Source organism: Corylus avellana, chromosome ca9 (assembly GCF_901000735.1).
Source record: "Corylus avellana chromosome ca9, CavTom2PMs-1.0".
NCBI classification, from domain to species: Eukaryota; Viridiplantae; Streptophyta; class Magnoliopsida; order Fagales; family Betulaceae; genus Corylus; species Corylus avellana.
The window spans coordinates 9,401,399-9,423,018 of record NC_081549.1 but is presented as its reverse complement, the minus strand read 5'-3'; the positions used below and the strand labels follow the sequence as shown (position 1 = coordinate 9,423,018).

Here is a 21,620-nt window from a genome sequence, read left to right as displayed (position 1 = left end):
TAGCGACAATATTTGGGGCATTGATATTGTACTATAAGTCCATTGGAATAACGTTGATTATACCAATAAAGGGGGAAGTGCTTGGATAGACCAAATAGATGATAGCTATGACAAAATATATTTAATATTGCATAATTTCTCTACATTAAAATAAGTGGATTTTCATCAGGATTATGCTTATCATTTTCAAAATAAACCAATTTTACCCTGGCTTAATAACAGAGCCAACACAGTTCATTTTGCAAAATACCACAATGATTTTAGACTACCAAAGTTGAGAAACATGAAACATTATTAAAGGCTCTTTACATAAACCGTTGCAGAGTAGCAAGTTGTCAGGATGTAGAGTAAGAAATTCGCTGAGATGAACATGTCGAGCGAATGACTTACATTGTCAAGTTTACTTGGATAGTAGTTAATTGTCCATGCTATATAGTACCGTCTGTTGATTAATCCTGTTCAGTTTGTATAGATAAATGTTAACTTAATTTTGAACTCAATTGTAATTAAATAAATTAGTAGTCTGGAATGCTCGTCGTGCACCATTGGCACAAGCTTCCTCCTCTGAAATTGAACCTTCCTCTTAGAAGGTACCGGAATGCAATGAACAACCAATTTTAGTTTCCCCTTCTCCCTCCATGTACATTGTCGGGTGTAAGTGGATTTTCAAGATTACTGCGCGCTTCATCATCTATGGCTTATAAGGACCTTGGAAGATTGATTTTTTTTTTTTTTTTTTTTGGGGTGTTGAAACACAATATGTGGCTACTGGTAATGTACTTTTACAGCAACATTATATTACTGAGTTCTTCCTTGGACATTAAAATATGCATGAGGCCAATGATTATCATTTTGTGAGGAAGAAAGGAGCTCTTGGGGAGCTTCAAGTTCGTTTCTTCTGAGGACAAAGTCTCCAAAAGATCCAGCAGATCACTTAAAGCACAAGAACAAAATGATAAACCTCAACTGAATTATCTTAGCTGATAACGACTAATCCTTTTTGATTTGATTTTGAACTCGTAATTATCTTTTATATCGGAAACACTTCATAAATAGATACAAAATCCACTGAAGAATTTAGGAGTGAGAGAACTAACCAGACTGTTGTGTGTTGTTTGTTTTACTTTCAATTTCTATACTAGAACGCTGTGCCATGGAAATGGGAAGAACCATTTCTAGCTTCCCAACATCCACAGCCTTCTTAGGCAATTTCTTCTATTTCCAAACATTTCCCACAATGATTTTTCTCATGAAATTTAGCATGTCTCCAAATTACTTTCCACTCATTACCATACTGGTGAATGAGCTAAACTTATCATCCCAGATGATAGACCTCAAAACCCAATATGCTCTCCCCTACCCAATAAATTATCTAGAGTTCTTAAATTTCAAAATATTTGACACAACAGAATATGCATTTTGTAGCAAATTAACTCAAGTACCCCTCTGTCACCCAATTATGTCATAAACTGTATCCAATGTTGCAAATGTGCCAACATAGCTCAGAGAAAATAGAAAAAGAAAAGTTCAAGGTATAAGCAAACAGCTAATATATGCAAATCAGTCACAAAGCACAAATGAACCCATTAATAGAGGAGTGGCAACTTTGTTACAACAAATGATTAGGCAAAACACAAAAAAACGATGCCTAAAATGATTCAACCCTATTAGTGGAAGCCCGATTGCAATTACAAAGGCAAATCTTCTTCTTTTTTTTTCTTTTTTTTTTTCTGACAAGACAAATGCACACATATTACTCACACTACGAAAACCTGATTGTACTTACATTTGACAAATCTCAGTCAGTAGGTTAACTTCTATACTTGATCATCTGGTCCAGCAAGCATGACCTGTTATTTAAAGGTTTCCAACTTCAAACTCTATACAAAGTGAAAATAAAGCAAAAATACAGGAGACTGGCAAAACTAATTTTCACCAAACAGCCCACCGAGCCTTTATGAACTGGGTGATAAATCCACAGAAAGGCCGGAAATTAGGGGCTAAGTATGAAGAAAATGTTTGTAAAAGCTACCCAGTTTCTTCATCCTGTATTGAAGATCCAGAAGAAATGGAAGGTGCATAATTGGAGCCCAGAAAATGGAAAAATTAGAGTAACCACTTGGTCATGGTGATCAAGATATTCTAATATTAAGAGCATATTTGGGACTACATTTGAGAAATAAAGCTTTTAAGTCAAAAACCGTTATTGAAGCTTTTGCCAAAAGTATGTTTTGGCCATTTTTTGACTTTTTGGACCCTTAAAAGTGCTTTCAATTTTTTTTACCAAACAGGTATTTTTTTCTTCAAATGGACTTTCTGAATATTAAACGCACTTTTAGGCCAAACAGGCCCTAAGAATATATGATAATCAAAGATAGAAGCTGAATCTATTGGGTAAAAGGGGGAGTGCTCTTGGGAACTTAACATTCCCATGTTCTACTGAATCTCACAAAATGTCTGGAATAGTTTATGAAACCAATAATGGAAGAAAAACTTAGTTAAATTCAAAAAAGTGAAAGATACATACATTGCAATCAAGAGCATATTTCCTGGCAAGCATAATTGCTGCATTCCTTTCTCGCTCCGACTCAAATGTTAAAACAATTGAGAGGCCCTTACGTGGTTGCCAAAACAATGCCTTGGCTGCATTATTACCATCGCCTCTAACTCCACATAGCTAGAGGTTGAGAAAGAGTTAGTTAAACAAAATATTGTTCGTTAAGGTACTTCAGGTGAATTAAAATGGAAAGAAACAATAGTACCAGGTTTCAATGGAAAAACTCAAGCCTAAAGGAAAGACAATTTCCATCATGTAAACCATGCGGAGGTTTCTATGATCAGAGGCCACAACAGAAAATGAAGAATGACAAATCTATATGATATGACTGATACAGTGCCAGAGAAACAATGCAAAATTTCTTCATTATATATTAAAAAAGATTCTTCTTCTTCATCTATTTTGTGCTTTTCTTCACTTTAAACAGAAGTCAAAACGGAGGGGGAAGAGAGGGTGGGGGGGTGGGGGGGAGAAAATAGTCATTTTAAATGATTTTAAATGGTAAGTGTAAAAAAGAAAGCAAAAAAACAAAGAAAGAAAATCAATCACATTGCTGCTCAACACACAATGAAAAAACACAAAATCCAGCAAACCCACAATAACTTCTCCATCTTCAGTGAAACAAAAGTTATTAGCTAATAAAGAGTACCTGCATTGACAATGAATAATTTTCTCTAGCTTTCGTAATCCATCCTCTACAGAGCTTTATCCTCATCTTTCCCACGTGAAATACATGAACAGAGTGTGATGGATGATCTTGTCCATTCATCTGGGAAATAACTACCTATAAAACAACAAATGTCAAAATCTTATCAGAAATAGATGTGCAGACTAGTTTCCTAGCCACAATACTATACTTCTTTTCTTTTCTTTTCTTTTCTCTTTTTCAATTAGAACTAAAGTAAAAAATGGACTCCAAAAATCACAGTTATAAATTTCTGAGCATTTATAATATTATGTACAACTTCTGATCATCCAAAAGGTGTTATGCAACCACATGGTTTCCAGCTAAGAACAATTCAGAAGTCACATTATATAGATTCAAGTCTAAGCCATGATATACATTGGATCAGTTTTGGACCTGGAGCAGAACTCAGTATTCTAAATGACTTTACATGCTACAGATAATTCTCAATCAACTTTACATCCCAGCCCCAATCAACTTCCTACAATAGCTCAATGATTTACCATTACGAAGAAGTTGATGGCCAGTATAGATAAATAGTCTGCAAAAAGATCTTATTTGGCCAAGTAGCTGATTGAAGAAGCTAAAGAGGGTCCATGGGGTTGACTAAAATCAATCTCTATCCAAAAGTCAGAATGAGGGCAACTATGTGGGCCTAAAGAGGCACTGGTGTCCTGTCCAGGTGTTAGAGGTAAAGAGCACTAAATATTGAGATGTCCAAGCCTATATAACAGCCACCAGGAAACTAGCATCTTGCATCTGAAAATTGACAAAAAAAAAAAAAAAAGGTTTATCCCACCTACTAAGAGTACATACAATCCCACATTTGGGAGAAGAGATTTGGGTTGAGAGGTGATAAAAGCACAAGGATCATGTCCTTCCCCCAAATCAAACGCATATGCAGTTTATATAAGGAAAATAAATTGCAATGCTCAATATTAAAACAACACAACAATTAAAATATTCACACATCCACAACACAAGATTTGTTCACGAATTAGAAAACCTTTTGAACAAATCAAAGGGAAAAACCACTCTAGGGCAGTCAAACCCAAGAATACAAAGAACTAGAATACAGACAATAAAAAACACTTACAACTCTGCAAGGTTCTAGGTTATAAGACAACATGCTTCCTACTTGCTTCCAAGCTGACCATCTTCATGGAGTGCATTTTCTTACCAACCCTCTGGTACTTCTTTGCGGTTGCAAAAGCGTATGGTGTGGTTTAAATCTCAACACAAAATACCCAAGTAAGCAAAAGCACAAAGCTTTTTATGAATCCTTACTTGATACAATTAACAACGAAGGGTATCACCTCTACAAGGAAAAATATCACAAACTTCTTCAACGGGAACCTCCAAACTGTAAAGAGTGTAAATGAAAAGGTTCAAAGAGTTCTAAAAACAAGACGGGCATTTATAGCACTGTATCTTTCTTTCTTCAAGTCTTAACAAAAGCAAGCTCACGTTCTGACGGGAAGAGAAAAATATCGTAGATTTGACATTTTGAAAACTTCTCGTCATAACAAGAGTTAATTCTTGTTAAGACGCAAAGAGCAAAATAAACTAGATCTGAATACCCGTCACGTCCGCGTTTTGATGTGGCATCCAACGGGGTAGGCCGAGAGCAACACATGATGTCCTGTCACGTCCGTTTTTTGACGTGCCATCCAACGGGGATAGGCCGAGAGCAACACTTGATGTCCCGTCACGTCTGTGTTCTGACGTGTCATCCAACAGGGTAGGCCGAGAGCCAACTTGAAGTCCAAATTACTTGCCTATTCTGATGAAGACGTATAGGGGAAGGCCGAGAGCTATTATTTGAGTCCCGTTACATGCCCGTTCTGACGCCCATCCAATGGGAAAGGCAGTAACTTCCCTTTACATTGCCATTCTGATGCCCCATCCAATGCGGAAGGCAGAGAACACTTCTAACACATCCAATCTTCACCCCGACTTGGGGAAGAAATGAGAAATATAAACAAATGTTTTCATCATTGAATAAAGCTAAATTAAACCTAACGAGAGGAAAGGGGAGGAATGGAAAACAATGTAGTGAATTTAAATTTTCTTCAATGTGGGATTTTTATAGGTAGGTAAAGGGAGGGATTTATCAGGAAAACTGCTGCCATTTCTGAGGGATTTGCTTTCTACCCAAAAAAGGAATGATTTAAGGCAAGGAAAATCTTTCAATGAAAATTTTCCCTCATTCACATGAAAACCTATCACAACAAAACTTTATTTGAATAAAGGGGTATGATTATAAAAATCTAAATACACTTTTTCCTTTCCTTTCCTCTCATTAATCAAACAAGGGATTATAAGTATCCTATACTCCCCATGCTACCTTCATTTCATTTCCTCTACTAATAGATCTTATCCACCCCATTCCTTTCCTCAAAACCTTGCAAACATAGCATTAGTGGTGAAAAAATAACCCAAAAAGACGTGTTTCCTTCAAGTCCATCAGGGACAGGTTCTCCATTCAGGAAAAAGGACAGTAGCCTTTTATCATCTTTACAAAGACAATAATTTTTCTTTCCCAGTTAAAAATCACCAGTGAGGGGTTGGCCCAAGTGGTGGAGGCCTTGGTCATAAGGTTTGCTCCCTTCGAGATCCAAGGTTCAACACTGCATGGGTACAAACAATCTCTTGGGGCCACACCTCCTGGTGAAAAGCCAACGATTTAATCAATTCCGTGTAGGAAAATTTCCGAGGGTGCGATGCACAGGACAGGAGTTTACTCTGCAGGACTGGGTCCAAAAGGCCCTGCCTTGGAGAGGTTCCCCGACATCAAAAAAGAAAAAAGAAAAGAGTAGCCCGAATCAAATATGATTTTGTTTTTCTATATGAAGATAACCCTCAAACAAATGGGATGAATCAGAGAGCCAACCGTTAGGGCTACTGGCCCCAAATATATACCCGTCAAACAAAATCTCATTTCTTTTGGAGTACTATTTAATAAAGAAAAAAGTCTTCAAATCAGCCTTGCATGGTAACTGTTTAAATTTATTTCTGTTTTTAAATTCACAAAAATAAAAAACAGAGCAAAAATGCTCTACCAAACATGTTCTCTGACGCTTTTTTCTGAGAATTATTCCTGAAAGAACTTGTTTTCAAACAACATCAAGTGTTTTCTGAAATAGTTTTTTGTTTTCAATTTAGAAAAACTAAAGACATAAAAAGCACCATGGTTCTATTTTTCTCTTTGTTACATGAACTGTTTTCAGAAAACCCAAACAATCTCCAAAGAAAGAGAACACACATCTCTGACAAATTACTTAAGCACCAAAAGAAAGAAGCTGTTCCTTGAACCATATGAAGAATGCAGAACACATGAAATTGGTTATGAACAAATGAAAAAGAGGAATTACCCCCCCTCCCAAGTTACAGCAAGCATCCAAGTTACAGCAAACATAGATATCAGATATTACCATTCGCTCAATCAATAGCATACAATCTGTGACCATGGAAGGATGAGAAGATTAAAGGTGGACAAATTAAAAAAAAAAAAAAAAAAAAAGAGGAATAATACAACATTCTTTTGCTTTTTCTTATCATATTTTTGTTTTAGTAGTAAACAATAAATATTCATTACTAGAGCTTAATGAGAATAACCATAAGACCGGAAGTAACTAAAAAGGGTAGGATAACATACATTAAATTCAGCATTAGATTTTCGTAAAAGCGTCTCTACATAGCTTCCAAGTCCTGCAGCTGTTAGAAGTAATTAAGTCAGCCCCTTTTTTTCTCCACATTCCTAAGCATCAAGTAGGATGTATGAAGCTAAAATCTATAGGAGTCCAAACCAGGCAAATTGATCCAGATTACAAAAGACAAAATATAAAAAAATGGAGTGAAAAAATGTTCCCAAAAACTATACTGAGCATTTATGATCAAAACCAACCCGTATCAATGGGACCAGTAGTTGTGACTCTGAATTTTTGGCCGTTGGAAACAATTTCGGCTTGTAAGACTCTTCCAACATCAAAGGGTTCAGGAGCGTAAATTGATTTGTTGGCGCCTGTTGAAGTGGAAAGATGAACCACTTAAGAAAAGTATGATGAAAACAACATAAGAGCTTTACAGAACAAAATTGAATTTGTGGAACCCAAATACCCAATTAAGTGAAATTGAAATGAACAGATAAGAGTCACAGTTAACATTTTGATCAGATACAAGTATGCTGCACGTACGATGATACCAATGGCTGCATCATTTAGATTTTTGTGCCTTAATTTGGCTTAGTTTTTAACTCACCGTTAATTTCTAAGATCTACCCCTCTTACTGTTAATTTCTTCTGTTCTAAAACTGCAGGACCCAGGTATAATTCATTGTTACCAGGCGGGCTTGTGCTAAGGAGCTGTATTAGAGGATTCTTAATATACATTTTTTGCTTTCTTCTTGTTAGAGTGAACTCTGGAATAATATGTAATTTCCTAAGAATATAGGGAATGATATGTAAACCTTCTAGAAGAAGGTCAGGCGTCCTAGTGAGCTGTCCCTATAGCTGTCATAGAATATTTTGGCATTGAGGCTCTATTTAATGAATGAAGGAGGACGAATGAGCTATGTAGAATCAGCAGCTCCATTCCATTTCCTAGTTTTCTTTCCATTATACATCCAAATGACCTAAACTCCTGGGGCTAGTGGTCCACCGCAGAGATATTTGATAAAAATTTTGTCATGAAGCTCACCTCTAACTCGCATACTTGACCAATCATGCCTTGGTATCATATTTGATTACATCGCAAGATTTGTCTTGCAGGTATTTAAAGGGGGATGTGCTCATGTCAAATGGTCAACTTTATGACTAACATTAGTATTGCATCCATCCAATACAAGGTGGTATGACCTCCACTAGACATTTAAGAAAATATGCAGCAAATTTACAAGCTGGACAACCTTAAGGTGATAGTAGGAGATGACAAACAAATCACCTAGTTTGGGTTTTCAACTGAGGAGATTTGAATAAGACACCGATAATAGAGGAGTTTTGAGTAGAGGATCTTCTTAGTAGCTGTGCAAATGAAATCTCCCAAGACCCGCATATGTTAGAGGCATTTACAAGAAAGACTAAATGAGATTATGCACATTATTCTCAACCGCAGGGATCTATTAAGGTCTACCAAGATAAGAGATACATTTTAGTATGTGAAGAATTTCACGCAATATGTCAGATAGATTTACAGAAGCAAATTTCACACAATATGTCAAATAGATTTACAGAAGCAAACCATGTTCATTACTTTTCCGTAATTGCATTTTGAACTTTAGCTCCTTTTTTTTTTCTTTTCTTTTTTTGATGATCCAGGTTTGTAATCAGAATAAGAAACTTGATCAGTTTAGAAGCTGTGTCTCACTAAAGCAACAACTATGTGAATTTTGGCTAGAAAACCAAACTGATTTCACATCAAATCGTTGGATCAAAACAAGCATAACGTCTTATTTCTTTAATTCTACTGGCTCATTTCTTGGAACATAAAAATGATCTTAAACTCCATGACTTGGAGTAATTTCAATCCTCATTCATGTGAGACAACTTAAGCTGGAACGACTGTGAAGAAAGATGCAGTTGTAGGAGAACAAATGAACTTCATAGCAGCATGAAGCAAGTAGGAGTTTTAATTTTTTAAAGGTACATAGAAATCCTAGTTCTGTTAACACTTTGAAGTAGTTATCAACAGTTAAAAATGAAGTAATGGGTCATAGCAGTGAAAGATTGCAATTCCTTCCGTTTTCCTTTTCTCTTCCGAACCCACAATTGTAGACAACCTGCTTATTCATTAAACTTGTCTCCATTAAGTGAATTAAGGAAGAACATGCACTACATGACAAACCATACAGATGATTAAAGCATGAATAACAGATAAACAAGATATAATACACCAATATGCTAAATTGCTACAAATTTTAATCATATTAAGCATGAAAACTGACTGAATGAATACCTGAAATAACTTCCCTCCAGCTGCCTTCAGATGATAAGCGGTACCAATTGATTGAACATTTTGAAAGCAGTGGAGGCTTATCTGACCGAGGCCGGATTCGTAGATATGAACCTAGATTTTCAGAACCTTCTAAGACATATAAACAAGATTTGTTCTCCTCATCCCTCTTGCTTATTGCCAGCTGGAAAAGGATAAGGACATGAGCTCTTCAAATAAAAGTATCTTGAACAAACTTTCTTGCATTCCTAGGAATTATTTAATGATTGACTAATTGAAGAAAGATATCAGATTCCAAAACATAGTCATAATCACACTCAATTGAAAAAAGAAGTCAGATGTCAGGATATGGTTTGAAACTATACTGTTAGAAACTATTAAAGTAATGATTAAGTGATTAAATTTATCTCTTCCTATAAGCTTAAGCTTTTAAGAAAACTAGTGATTTAACATGGTATTAGAACCAAAGGTCCTGGGATCGAACATTGACTCCGTCAAATCACCCCCCATTTAAAATAAATATTTCACATGTTGGGCATCACCTATTAAAAGAGAGATTGAGCCCACGCGTGAGGGAGATTGTTAAAATAATGATTAAGTGATTAAATTTATATCTTCCTATAAGTATAAGCTTTTAGGAAAACTGGTGATTTAATAGAAACATACACAGGTAAGAAAATTATTTTTCCATAATTACGAAAGAAACAGGCTTTTCATACAGGTATCTCTCATATAATCCAACTTAGCAATGCCTAAGGAATATAATTGACCAACCAGAATGTTACTGAACTTAAGGCAAGAAAAGCTAGCATGCAGGACATGAACCTATTCATTGTATATTTGTGTTTGATGTACATGATGTTACCACTAGATCCTGGCTACTGCTATTTTTGTATTCGTTTTCTATGTCATTTATTATTGTTTCCTCCTTTTTGTGTTGAATATGACTTAAAAGCACAGTTGCGAAGAGCCAAAAAAAATCTCAATTATTATTGGACCAAGTTCAGAGATAGCCAGCTGAAGATGGGTCGGTAAATCATAAGTTAATTAAAACTTGTGGCAAAACTTTAACAAAGCAGTAAAGAAATATGTCGTGAAACAAATCTTTAGGAGTTTACTCGGAAAATAAGCTGATTTGAACCAATGCTATTCACTTCACTCTAATAACCAAGTCAGTGACATAGCCAAGCATACTGTTTAGTTAAGGACAGAAAAAATAATAATAATAATATTAGATGACATCTATGAAAGGTAAATGAGATAATTAACAAACCTCTTTCTGAAGCTTAACAGAAAATATAGATTTCTCCCGAATTTGAGTCCTTAGTGCACGAAGCTCATGTTCCATGTCTATCACCTGCATACATAATGCATATCTTCATAGTTTGAAAAGTATATTTTATCTTAACTACATATTTGAACCCCAAGTGTGTGCTAAAAAAGCCAACAATTATTCAAAGCAAAGCATGTCCTAATTATATCGACAGTACCAAAACATGAATAAAATGGAATTATGAGTAAATAATATGTGAAAATAGTCAGTTAATAGCATGCAACCTTACTAGCATAGTTGGTTATAATTTATAGCAGATAATGATGAAACAGAAATGCAGCAAGAGAAAGGAAGAAAAGCAAGTGAGTTTGCAAAGCACTGTCTTCCTGGAAACAGCCATATGTTTTTCCAGAAAAACCAACCAACTATGAAAAAGTAAAAAGTAAGATTATCCTATTACTTTAAAGCAAATAAGTATACAAGATTAACATGGCTAGTAAGATGAGACATTTAGCCAGCTGGAAAAATCCTTAAGACATGGCAGTCAAATTACTCCAACTTAATCAAACATATCAAGAAAAAAAATACACCCTCGGAACAACCATATATACCAAACATGGAAGAATTAACCCAAACTGCCATAGTAAAATTAGCAACTAAAAGGTACTTAAATATAATAAATAAAAGGAGATGGAAACAAATTATAACAATGGTACTAAACCTTCAGCTGCAACCTCCTTTTAGGCTGCAAGGTCAATTTTACTTGATATGAATAAACAAAAGAACTTAAAATATGTTCATAATTTCAGTACTTCATTAGTAAGGATGGCAATGGGATGGGCTAAATGGTCATCACTGGCATTTTTGGGATAAGTGCAATTTACCCATCCCAGGTATGCAGATGGCTGGTGGCTTTCAGTTGTAAGGGCAAGTGTAGGGATAGAGAAACCCATCACGCCTCACCCCCCCCTATTCATCGGCCACTATTTTTCTGCACTTTTTGCTCAACACCTAGAGATTTTTTTTTTTGGGAGGGTGGGGGGTAACAGAATTAGCAAAATAAAGAAAGGAAAACACAAACTAACTATGTTGTTACGCCATTATTCTCAGCATCAGTTGATGTGATTAGTTGGACCACACTTATGAAGAATATTTCACATACTCTTGAAGAATTCATTGTTTCACTCCTTTATTAAATTACTTCTGAAACTAAGCATTTAAATTAAAACATTGAACCACGATGTTCGGCAAAAAAAAATTAAAACGAATAAAATCACAACTTTCTCTCCAATATGCTTCCAGTCAAGATTAAAATTACACAATCGAAAAGTTTCCTGAACAAGAGGACAGAAGTGGTAACATCTGCTAGGTCTTTCTTGCTTTTGCCCCTAACTCTCAAGTGGCTTACTTGGGGTGACTACGCTTTTAATGAGATTTTGATTATTTATCAAAAAAAATCTGCTAAATTGAAAACTAAGTCTTAGCAGGAAACCTCTCAAGTTCTATATAATATGCATATTATGAAAACGCCTAGCCTTGGTAATATAACATAATATGTGTCAGATCAGGCAACGCACAAGTATCTGTATGATGGTATGTAATGAAATCTTGCAAAATCTATGAGTGAAAACAAAGCTTAGGAGATTGCACCTTGCTTGGCTGATGCAACAATTTGATTCTTCTACCCTCTTGAACTTCCTCTATCAGTTCCTCCACATCCTGATAGTATGGAACATCAGATAAAAAAATATATATTTTACGTCTCATGCTCCACTCATTATTAGATTTCATAAAACATAAGCAAATTGAAGATACATATAACCTCAAAACAACTAATTGAAACCTGTTTTTTAGAAGCTGGTGAATTTCTTTCTTCTTCTTCAAGTGCCTCTCCAATTCTCTGCACTACAAGCCTAGCACTCTCAATTTCAGCACAAGCAAAAGATTTCTCTTGGTTAACCAACTTTTTAGCATCTTCAGAAGCCTGTAAACAAAAGAATACACTCAACTCGAGAACAAATATAAAATACCATTTTTCAAAAAAGAACAAAATTCCAACAAGAAAAGATATATTAAAAGCTTGTATCAGCGAACAACTGTTCCATGAATAAGAGTTACAATAAGGTAGTGAACTAAAAAGTGATGGTTGTTAAAGTGTAACATTCCCTATTTTAGACTTAGGTTGGACCTTGGGTGAGCCCAACATTTTGGGCTTAGAGTGTACAAGCCCAACATGGTATATTATTGTATCACTAGAAGACTCCTCAAGGTGTCAATCTCTCTTATAGAAGAAAATGGAGACTTCCACGCTCATTTATTTTATAAGCATTTACTTTTACCCATTTGTCAATTTTGTATCTTTTGGTTGATTTATTTAATATACACCTTCAAAGATGATGATACTAACATATTGTTTATCTTAAATGGAGAATGGAGCTGAATGGCACAAAAGCTTTACGTATCCCGTCTTAACTAGTTTAGTTCATTGAGATGATTAAATATCCTTGGGCAGGCAGCCGACATGCTTGCCCATCCAAATCCCCAGCAACCAACCAAGGGCTACCCTCAACAATAGTAGCATGGCATCCAATGTCAAGCCAAAGATCCTCTCTCCTTACATCGCAGTTTTTCACCATATACGAAAGACACAAAACAACTCCAAGTGTTGTCCATGCCCACTACACCTAGGAATCTTGTGTTGGCAAATAGCTTGTTGGAGGAAATGGATTTGGAGCATCGAGAGTCGCCTCTAATCGGGTGAAACATGAGTGAGCCAAAGATCTAGAGGGCGCCTGGATATGCTATAGAACAGGCATTATGTAATAAATAAAGTGGTAGAAAGCATCATAAGGACTCCTGACTTCTCTAGTGAGAACAAGATTTCCGACATCTTCACTAAGGGACTTAGCTGGGGCCTTCTTTGATGAGCAAGCTGGGAATGATCAATCTCCATTCGCTTGAAGGAGTGTTAGTGTATGTGTGTCACTTATGTCTCGTGTGTCATTCATAATGGAAAGAAAGATACCACTACTTCGCCTCTTTGTTGGACTGCCAAATGTGAAGGGGAATACTTAATCAATCACCCGAAGATCAAAAAGTAGACCCTCACCTATAACAACTTAGGAAAAAGAGCTAGCCACATTTGCACTATTACCCCAAAATGACTAGTCAATTTGAAGCTTTCCTGAATCTATCATAAAACCTAGTTTCACCTAGTAACTAAATAATGTGGGACTTAGCACTCATGAACTCTTTTTATAAACCACAAATTCTATGTAAGCTACTCCCCATCTTCCCAATGTAGGAGTTAAAAGTGATTAAATTTACCTCTTCCTATCAGCTTAAACTTATGGAAAAACTAGTGATTTAACATGGTATCAAAGCCAAAGGTCCTAAAATCGAACCTTGACTTCATCAATTAACCCCCATTTAAATTAAATATTCCACGTGTTGAGCTTCACCTATTAAAAGGGAGTTTGAGCTCACACGTGAGGGGGAATGTTAAAATAGTAGTTAAGTGATTAAATTTACCTCTTCCTATCAGCTTAAGCTTTTAGGAAAACTGGTGATTTAACAATGGGATCGGGGTGTTACAAACTCTCCCCCTTAAGCCCATGACATCCTCGCCAGGGGTCACATCATGCAGTGCTTAAGTACCACATGGCGTTACTAAGTGGCTTTAATACCATTTGTAATAACCCAAAGAAAAACGCTAACCACATTTGCGCTATTACCCCAAAATGATTAGTCAATTTGAAGCTTTCCTAGATTCTCTTATAAAGCCTAGTTTCACCTAGAAACTAAGCAATGTTGGACTTGGCACTCATAAATTCTCTTTATAAACCACACAATCTATGTGGACTACTCCTCATCTTCCTAATGTGGGACCAGTGTCTTATATCACCTAACTAAGAGAAAGTAGCCACACACCTAGCAAAAGAACGGACAACGACAGGGACTCATTGTTATTGAGTTATATAGCTTTTCGATGAAAAAATATTCATTTGCTACATCCCACACTAAGTCAGCCTGCAACAGCTTTCTAAAAGTAGGTTAGGAAAGTCAGGTATCTAAAGAGCTAAGTTGAAAACTTTGGACCATAAGCAAAATTGGTTGCCAGACCACTGGACCAAGGGTTGACAACCGACCCAATGCACTCAAGTCATACACTATCCACATGCATTAAACCAACGGCAATAGATCTAAGTGTAATATCATATGTAATAAGACACTAATCAAGGAATCATTGTTACCCTTAAATGCTCTAAAACCAGTAAGAGGAATCGAAAGAGAAATATAGCATCTGAAAAGGCATGTAGTTAAAAGATCTATGATTCTGCATGTAAATTCAGGATGGCACTAAATGACCTGCTTGAGGAAGTTTGCTAGCTTCTTCACTTCAAACTTCTCTTGAATCAATTCTCCTTCTTTCTGAGTCAACTTAACTGCTAAAGCTTCCACCTGCAGGATGAGATTATGGTCAAAGACAATATTATGTTTTAGTTATAGAATAGACAATAATAAAGGAATTATGTCCTAATGTTCCAAATGCACTCAGGAATGTGTTCCCAGAAAAAGGGAAGAGGGAGGGGAAGAAAAGAGAATCTTTATATATATATATATATTGCTAAGGAGGTGTCCCGCTATTTGAGCACCTAACTAAACCTCGAACACATACAATTGCCTCATTCCACACATTCAATAATTACAATCATAGGTCCCTAGGAAAGGTGGTTAAAAGAGGAAAATAAACTTGGTTATGCTTCCTGAAGCACCTCAAGAACAACCTCTAAAGATAAAAGGAAAAGTTACCCAATAACGGTCAGCCAAAGTGTGTCATAAACTAGAAGGTTAAACCCCTTTTATAATATAGGTTGGTCAAGCAATTCAGTTAAAAGTGACCTAAGAAGTACTTGTGCCACTAGAAATGTCATTTGTCAGCAGGAAGTACATGACAAGCATGAGTATAGTGTATACTGTAGAAAATAAAGAAACACACACTCTCAGTCCAAATAATCAACATTTACTTAATTATTGACAAGAGCAAGCACAAGTACACAGGTTTAAGTCTCTAGAGCAGTCTCTTTACATGGAACTGTTGAAGGTAAAAAAAAAAAAAATGTATCTAGCTCACCCATTCCAAATGGGACAAGCAATAGGTTTTGTCCTCAAGGATTTTAACAATCAAGAGATAATTATTTTATTAATCAACAAAACGGAAGCACGACCCCATATATATGAATCATATACATCATACAAGAACCCTAAGGAGGTTGAACCAGTAGAATTTATCAACAAAATCCAAAAAGAAAACTTCTACAGAAATCAAACCCAGAACCTAACTAAATAAGGAAAAAGTATGCAAAACTAACCATAGATATAGCTTTCTCGACATCCTCCTTGTTTCTTCCAGCCAAACGGCCTCTTATAGATTCCAATGCATCTCTAAGCTTCTTCAAAAGAACATGTCCCTCCAAAGAAGCCACCTCTCTAAGCTTTGCCTGAATTTCAAGAAAAATTAGGGCAATTCATTTAGTATTGTCAGAACTTCAACTAAATAGACAAAAATAAACTAGACTTGAGTTGTGAGATTGAAGGGGAAAAGAAAAAAGAAAAAAACAACAACAACAACACAAAAGACAGTTCAAGAAAACAATGGCAATTCATTATTTGTATAGCATTGACAGAACTTGATACCGCACACAAGGGGGCAAAGAGAATAAACAGACAAAGACATAAACTAAGGTTGAGTTTTGTAATTAAAAGAAGAAGAAAAAAAATGCCCTTTCTTTTAAGTAAGGTAAGGCCCAACATATAGCTCAATGTGGCAAATTGAGTAGCTAATCACCAATAGTTGGAAATAAGCTATGTTGAATGTCAAACTGAAATTACTTATATGTCCATGTGTGTTTGAAAGAGAAAAAAATCAATCTAAAATAAAAGCCATTCAGAAGTGGCAAATTTTGGGAACCTCATCAGACAACTTAGCAGCAGCAGCAGCCAAGTTCTTGTCAAATTTACTAGCAAGGTCGCGAACTGAGAGACGCTTGTGCTGCTCTGACAGATTGACAGTTTCCTGTTCAACAACCTCCTTCAAGGATGGACCCAGGTTGTCCTCCTTTGGCTCTTCCAAAATTTGATTGTCAGCTCCTAATTTATACTTTGGAAACTGATTAGAAGCAAAGCTCACATCAGCTGAAACCTCCAGAATTTCTTCTGCCTGCATCTTCACTTCAAATTCAGGGCTTATCTTCGTCATTGTTTCAGATTAGGTTCTCTGTTCACCAGAAGCAAATATAAACAACAATCTCATGTCGGACCTTTAATTAAATAATAAAACATCAAATCTTCTTAATAACAGGTTATAAATCCATAATCTAAAGTACCAATGCACACACATGACACATATACATATGAAATTGTAAAAAACTTCACATTCCTCACCTAAACGCAACCACAACTTATGCAAATTGTGTTTTCTTTTTTTTTAATCGGAAGCATAGCTTAAAGGCTTAGTGATGCAAGACACCACAGAGTCATGGATTGGGCATCCCCTGATGTTGACATCCCTACCCACATGTGAGATGTCACTCGTGTTTGGCGTCCCGCATCACATAGAGCCCTGAATTTGAAAGTATAGTTGACTACTGTGAGTGACCAATGCTTTCGTAATGATGTTCTTTCTTGAGTTAACTGACTCTGAAACAAAAAATCATAGTTGACTATTTTTGTTTTTCTCTTCAACATCATATCCTATCATATTGATCTTCTTCTTCTTATTATTCTGAAACAAGAAAACCTTCTCTTTCATTATATGATATTTAGTGACCAATGAAAGAGAAGAGGGCTATGAGAAAACAAAGAGTGGCAGCACATTTATGAGAAGAAGGCCATATATAACACTGAACAAAGATGTCACTCAACTTGGAAACACATAGTTGATACATAAAAGGGAACAACGTGAACTAGTGAGCTAGTTAGTGTTGATGATGGGGTTGCAAACAAATGGAAATTCAATTAAACTGTTTCCAGTAATATGTTCAATTATATTCTAAACTTTCAAACCACAAAACTAACCACTTTTAAAACAAGAATGTTCATCAGTCTAACCAATTCATTCAAAAATCAACCAATGCAAAACTTGCAAACCACTCTACCAGTCCTAGAATTAAAAAACAGAAAATGAGAGCAAAAACTCTGAACTTGGAGCTTGATAACACAAAAGTCCTAGAGTTCAAAACTACATTCATAACACAAGCAAAGAATCCGATATACAAAGAGTTCTAATTACTCCCAAATGAAACTATATAACAGAGTCAAATTAAAACCATTAAGTGTCATCTAATAAAAAATAAATAACATTTTAACACTCCTCCTCATATGTGGGCTCAATCTCTCCTCAATAATCGATGCTCAACATGTGAGATATTTAACTGAAATTAGGTGAATTATACCGTCAGGGTTCAAACTCATGAGTTATGTTCTAATACCATGTTAAATAACCAATTATACCAAAAGCTTAAGCCAATAGGAAGTGATGAATTTAATTAATTGATTAATATTCTAATAACCAATTATCCTAAAAATTTAAGGCGATTGAAAGTTATGAATTTAATTATTTAATTAATATTCTAACAAAAAGCATTAGATGATGCAATACCATTATCAATATGAAATAAGAAAAAAGTTCTTACCTATAAAAGCAACTATCAAAGTCCAACTTCTCAGTTACAATTCAAAAACAACAACCGAAATTACAAATTTCTCCACACAATAACTTCTCTATCCATCTACATAAAATTCATCGATACCAACAAAAAAACAATAAAAAATAATTAAAAAAAATAACCCAGAAATGTTATTCTGATTCTTTGATAAGGCATAACATGTTCACAACAACAAGAATCCAGCACTTAAAACCACCAAAACCAAAAAAAAAAAACAAACAAACAAACAAAATCATAAACTGAGCTTAAGCACAGCTTAAAAACTCCATTACCCCTAATGCATCAAAGCTTCAAGTACTAAGCAAATTCCAAAAGCGCAGACAAAGACAGAAAAACAATGCAGCAAAAGAAAGCGTAAGAACACTTACCAGATCGCCAACAATGTGTCACCGAAGCAGATAAATATGCTAATGCTGATCCATTGCTACCAGAGCAGAGCAGAGATTCTTGGTAGAAGACCGATGAGTAGTTATGAGAGAGGAAGAGAGAAAAGAGGTAAATAAGAACTTGGACAAGGAGAAGAAGAAGAAGAATCTTAGGGGCTGGTTTTTGCTTTGCTTTTTCAAAAGGAAAAGGCAAAGCAAAGAAGAAGGCGTTCGCTTATTGTCTCTGCCCTCTGTGTCTCCTGTCCCAACAACTTGAATGAGGTTCCTTTTTTCTTTTTTCTTTTTTTTTTAACTTTACCTCCTCGAGTCATCATTCTTACTCTGTAAAAAGTTGCTGGTGAAACAGTAAAAAGGAGAAGCCCGTCTTACCCACGCGCTGCCCCCACCTCATGACATGGGTCCCATACTCATGGTTTAACGACTTTTGAGTGGAGCGTCGACTGACGCGCGTGGGCCTAGGATTTCACTTTGTCGAACAGGTGAAATCCGCGAAGTCCGTGTAATTACAGCACCTAAGCGAAATCCGCTAATAAACAAAAATGTTTGTAATGTACTATGTACACCGTCTGAGTCACAGGTTGGACCCGATTTTTGGAGGTCACCTAACCGCAATCACTTGCATGGAAATTTGGGGCATGTGGGAGCATTAGAAAATAACCGAAAGCTGTCGCTGTCAATTTAACAAAGTTTCTTTTCTTAATTTCTTCGACTCTATACTATAATAGTATAATTGATCAAAGACTTTGGACACCGATTTTTTGAAATTCTTTTCAGCTTATTTGGATGACGAAAAATGACGTAATTTTCACGAATTAAGGATATAATTATAAATTGAATTTGACCCAAAAAAAAAAAAAAAAATTCACAGTTTGGAATCTATTTTCAATACGTTGACTGGATTTTATGCTCATACATATATAGTATGAATATATATATATATATATTTTTTTTTAATAGGGAAACCTCGTGAAAAGGTTGGTGAAGTGTTATTCTCATAGCATTGATCATTTTTATTCAAGTTTGGCCAACTAATTATGAGCATAATTTTTGTGTTTAAAGCTCATAGTAATTGGTGTACCACATAATAAGCTTCAAAAGAAACGGGCATTTTCAAACAGTTGGCCGACTAATACAAGTCCAGTCTCGATCAAAAGCTTTATAGGCTAATCGAACCTAACCGAGAATGATAGAAGCGCAAGTGTTAAAAGAGATTGTATCTACTATATCCTAGCTATTGCTGCTTGTACTATTTACAAGCTTTTAATCTCATAGGCTCAACAATGTGTTTAACGGATTGTGGACCAAAGAAAATTCGTTAGTCTATGAACCCCTCTCATAACCGATAACGCAGAAAACACTCCATAATGAGAAGAGAATTGAATATTTAGCCAAGCACTCGTCTTCTTCTACTTTTTGTAGAGCTTTTTAAAAAATACAAAAATACAAAAGGTAAGTTCTAACTTAACTATCGAAGTGACCTTCATACACCCCACTAGACATTTTGTGCTTGACCTAAAGATTTTGTCTTTGATACCAAATACCCAATTGATTGAAAAAGAAAGAGAATTGGATTGGAGCATGGATTCAAAGCATTTAGCCTGATTTATTACATTCCCAATTCCCAAATAAACTAGAAAAATGCAGTAGCCCAATATTGGGTGTTTTTCCCCTTTCAGATTTTCTTAGCTTAATAAATTTGGATCCGTACAAATGGTGGCAGTGGTGTTTGAGTAAATTACAAGGAGGTGAGAGCGACAGGCAAATGGTATATGTTCATTGATTGAAATGATGGTTCCGTTAGAATTTAGATAGATGCTTTGGATTCAAGAATTAGTTTTAATTAATTGGTAATTAATAAATAAGTAATTAGTTGTGGTGGGGGAACACCGAACATTTGGTAGGTGACACTGGAACCACTTATTCTCCCTAATCATTGTTTAACGCTAGTGCTTTGCAACCATAATTGCTGGTCCAGGAATCCCACGAGATGCCCCAAAACCCGCTAACTTTTGTTACGGCAGGGCGGTGCGCAGCTTCTGACGTTAAATCAACCCGTGTGCTTCTTGTTTACTACTCCAAATATATTAACGGATAAATGCTTTTTTTTTTTTTTTTTTTTTTGGTTCTTTAAGTTTGAAGTTTTGACAAATAATTTTTTGAGTTTTAAAAAGTGATTAATTATTTTTTTATATAAACAAAAAAAAAAATTAGTCTTTGTCGTTAAAAAAGTTGACAGAATCTAGTAAGATACTAAATAGAGTAATCGAACCATCTCCTCTAAGCATATCTGGAAATGGTCAAACCAACCTCTAGTGCTATTGGGCACCCCAAATGAAAAAATAAAAAAATAAATATTCAAATTTGAGTGGATGACCAAACCACTTCCAGTAGTCATAGGATGGTTTGGCCACGTCTTCGACCAGCCTAATTCGTGTCATCATGCTAAATAAAGTAGTCGAACCACCCCCTCTAAGCATATCTGGGAGTGGTCAAACCGTCCCTAGTGCCATGGTCATGGGATGGTTTAGCCACGTTTTCGATTAGCCTAATTTGTATTATTGTGACACATTAATAGATTCTGTCAATTTTTTTAACGGTTTAGTCTATAGACTGACTTGTTTATCTTTGTTTACTCTTGCAGCTGCTTGTCAATTCCAAACAACGTAAAAAACAAAATACATTTATCCCATAAATTAATCCAAGTTGTTGTTTAGTGTCAATGGTGGCCTCTTTCTTTCCTCTCGTTTCTGAGACCGTTTGTGAAGAGTCTGATGAAGTGTTTGGAGTATTGCTAGGCTGTTATCTTGTTTCTTTTTGACCTTTTTGGTGAACTTCCTGAAGGCAATGATGGGGGTTGGGGGTGCAAGTGTAACCTTTTCTTTTCTGCTTTATGAAATTTTTGGACAGATGCACGTGGTAGGGTCCAATGAGTCAATGACTCCAATCCCAAGCTGCAATTTCTAGGCCCCAACGCATGCAACTCTGCTCTCTTCCTCACCGTGGGGTAATGTAGGGGGTGTTTGGCAAATGAGATGGCCTAAAC

The 21,620-nt window shown here is 35.7% G+C and overlaps 1 protein-coding gene across 2 annotated transcripts; it reads right to left on the bottom strand.

Moving 5' to 3' along the window:
• Window positions 1–1,552: 1,552 nt before the first annotated feature.
• On the bottom strand, window positions 1,553–18,808 carry LOC132162091 (stomatal closure-related actin-binding protein 2-like). Of its 2 annotated transcripts, XM_059572341.1 has the most exons (14): window positions 18,560–18,808; window positions 16,909–17,086; window positions 16,436–16,741; window positions 15,837–15,965; window positions 14,833–14,925; window positions 12,308–12,448; window positions 12,115–12,183; window positions 10,465–10,548; window positions 9,195–9,375; window positions 7,150–7,266; window positions 6,901–6,959; window positions 3,207–3,341; window positions 2,528–2,677; window positions 1,553–1,850 (listed from the first exon to the last, which is right to left on the bottom strand). In XM_059572341.1, the coding sequence occupies exons 3-14, from the start codon at window positions 16,721–16,723 to the stop codon at window positions 1,818–1,820; spliced, it is 1,479 nt and encodes a 492-aa protein (XP_059428324.1). In that variant the 5' UTR covers window positions 16,724–16,741; window positions 16,909–17,086; window positions 18,560–18,808; the 3' UTR covers window positions 1,553–1,817. The 2 variants fall into 2 exon arrangements, with proteins under 2 accessions (XP_059428324.1, XP_059428323.1); XM_059572340.1 differs by lacking the exon at window positions 16,909–17,086.
• Window positions 18,809–21,620: the final 2,812 nt, after the last annotated feature.

Coding starts and splice junctions, on each gene's coding strand:
- LOC132162091 (XM_059572341.1), bottom strand. CDS start 16,723: ATGACGAAGATAAGCCCTGAATTTGAAGTGAAGATGCAGGCAGAAGAA. Junction 14,926..15,836: donor TCGAGAAAGCTATATCTATG/GTTAGTTTTGCA, acceptor CTCATCCTGCAG/GTGGAAGCTTTAGCAGTTAA. Junction 2,678..3,206: donor ATTATTCATTGTCAATGCAG/GTACTCTTTATT, acceptor CTCAACCTCTAG/CTATGTGGAGTTAGAGGCGA.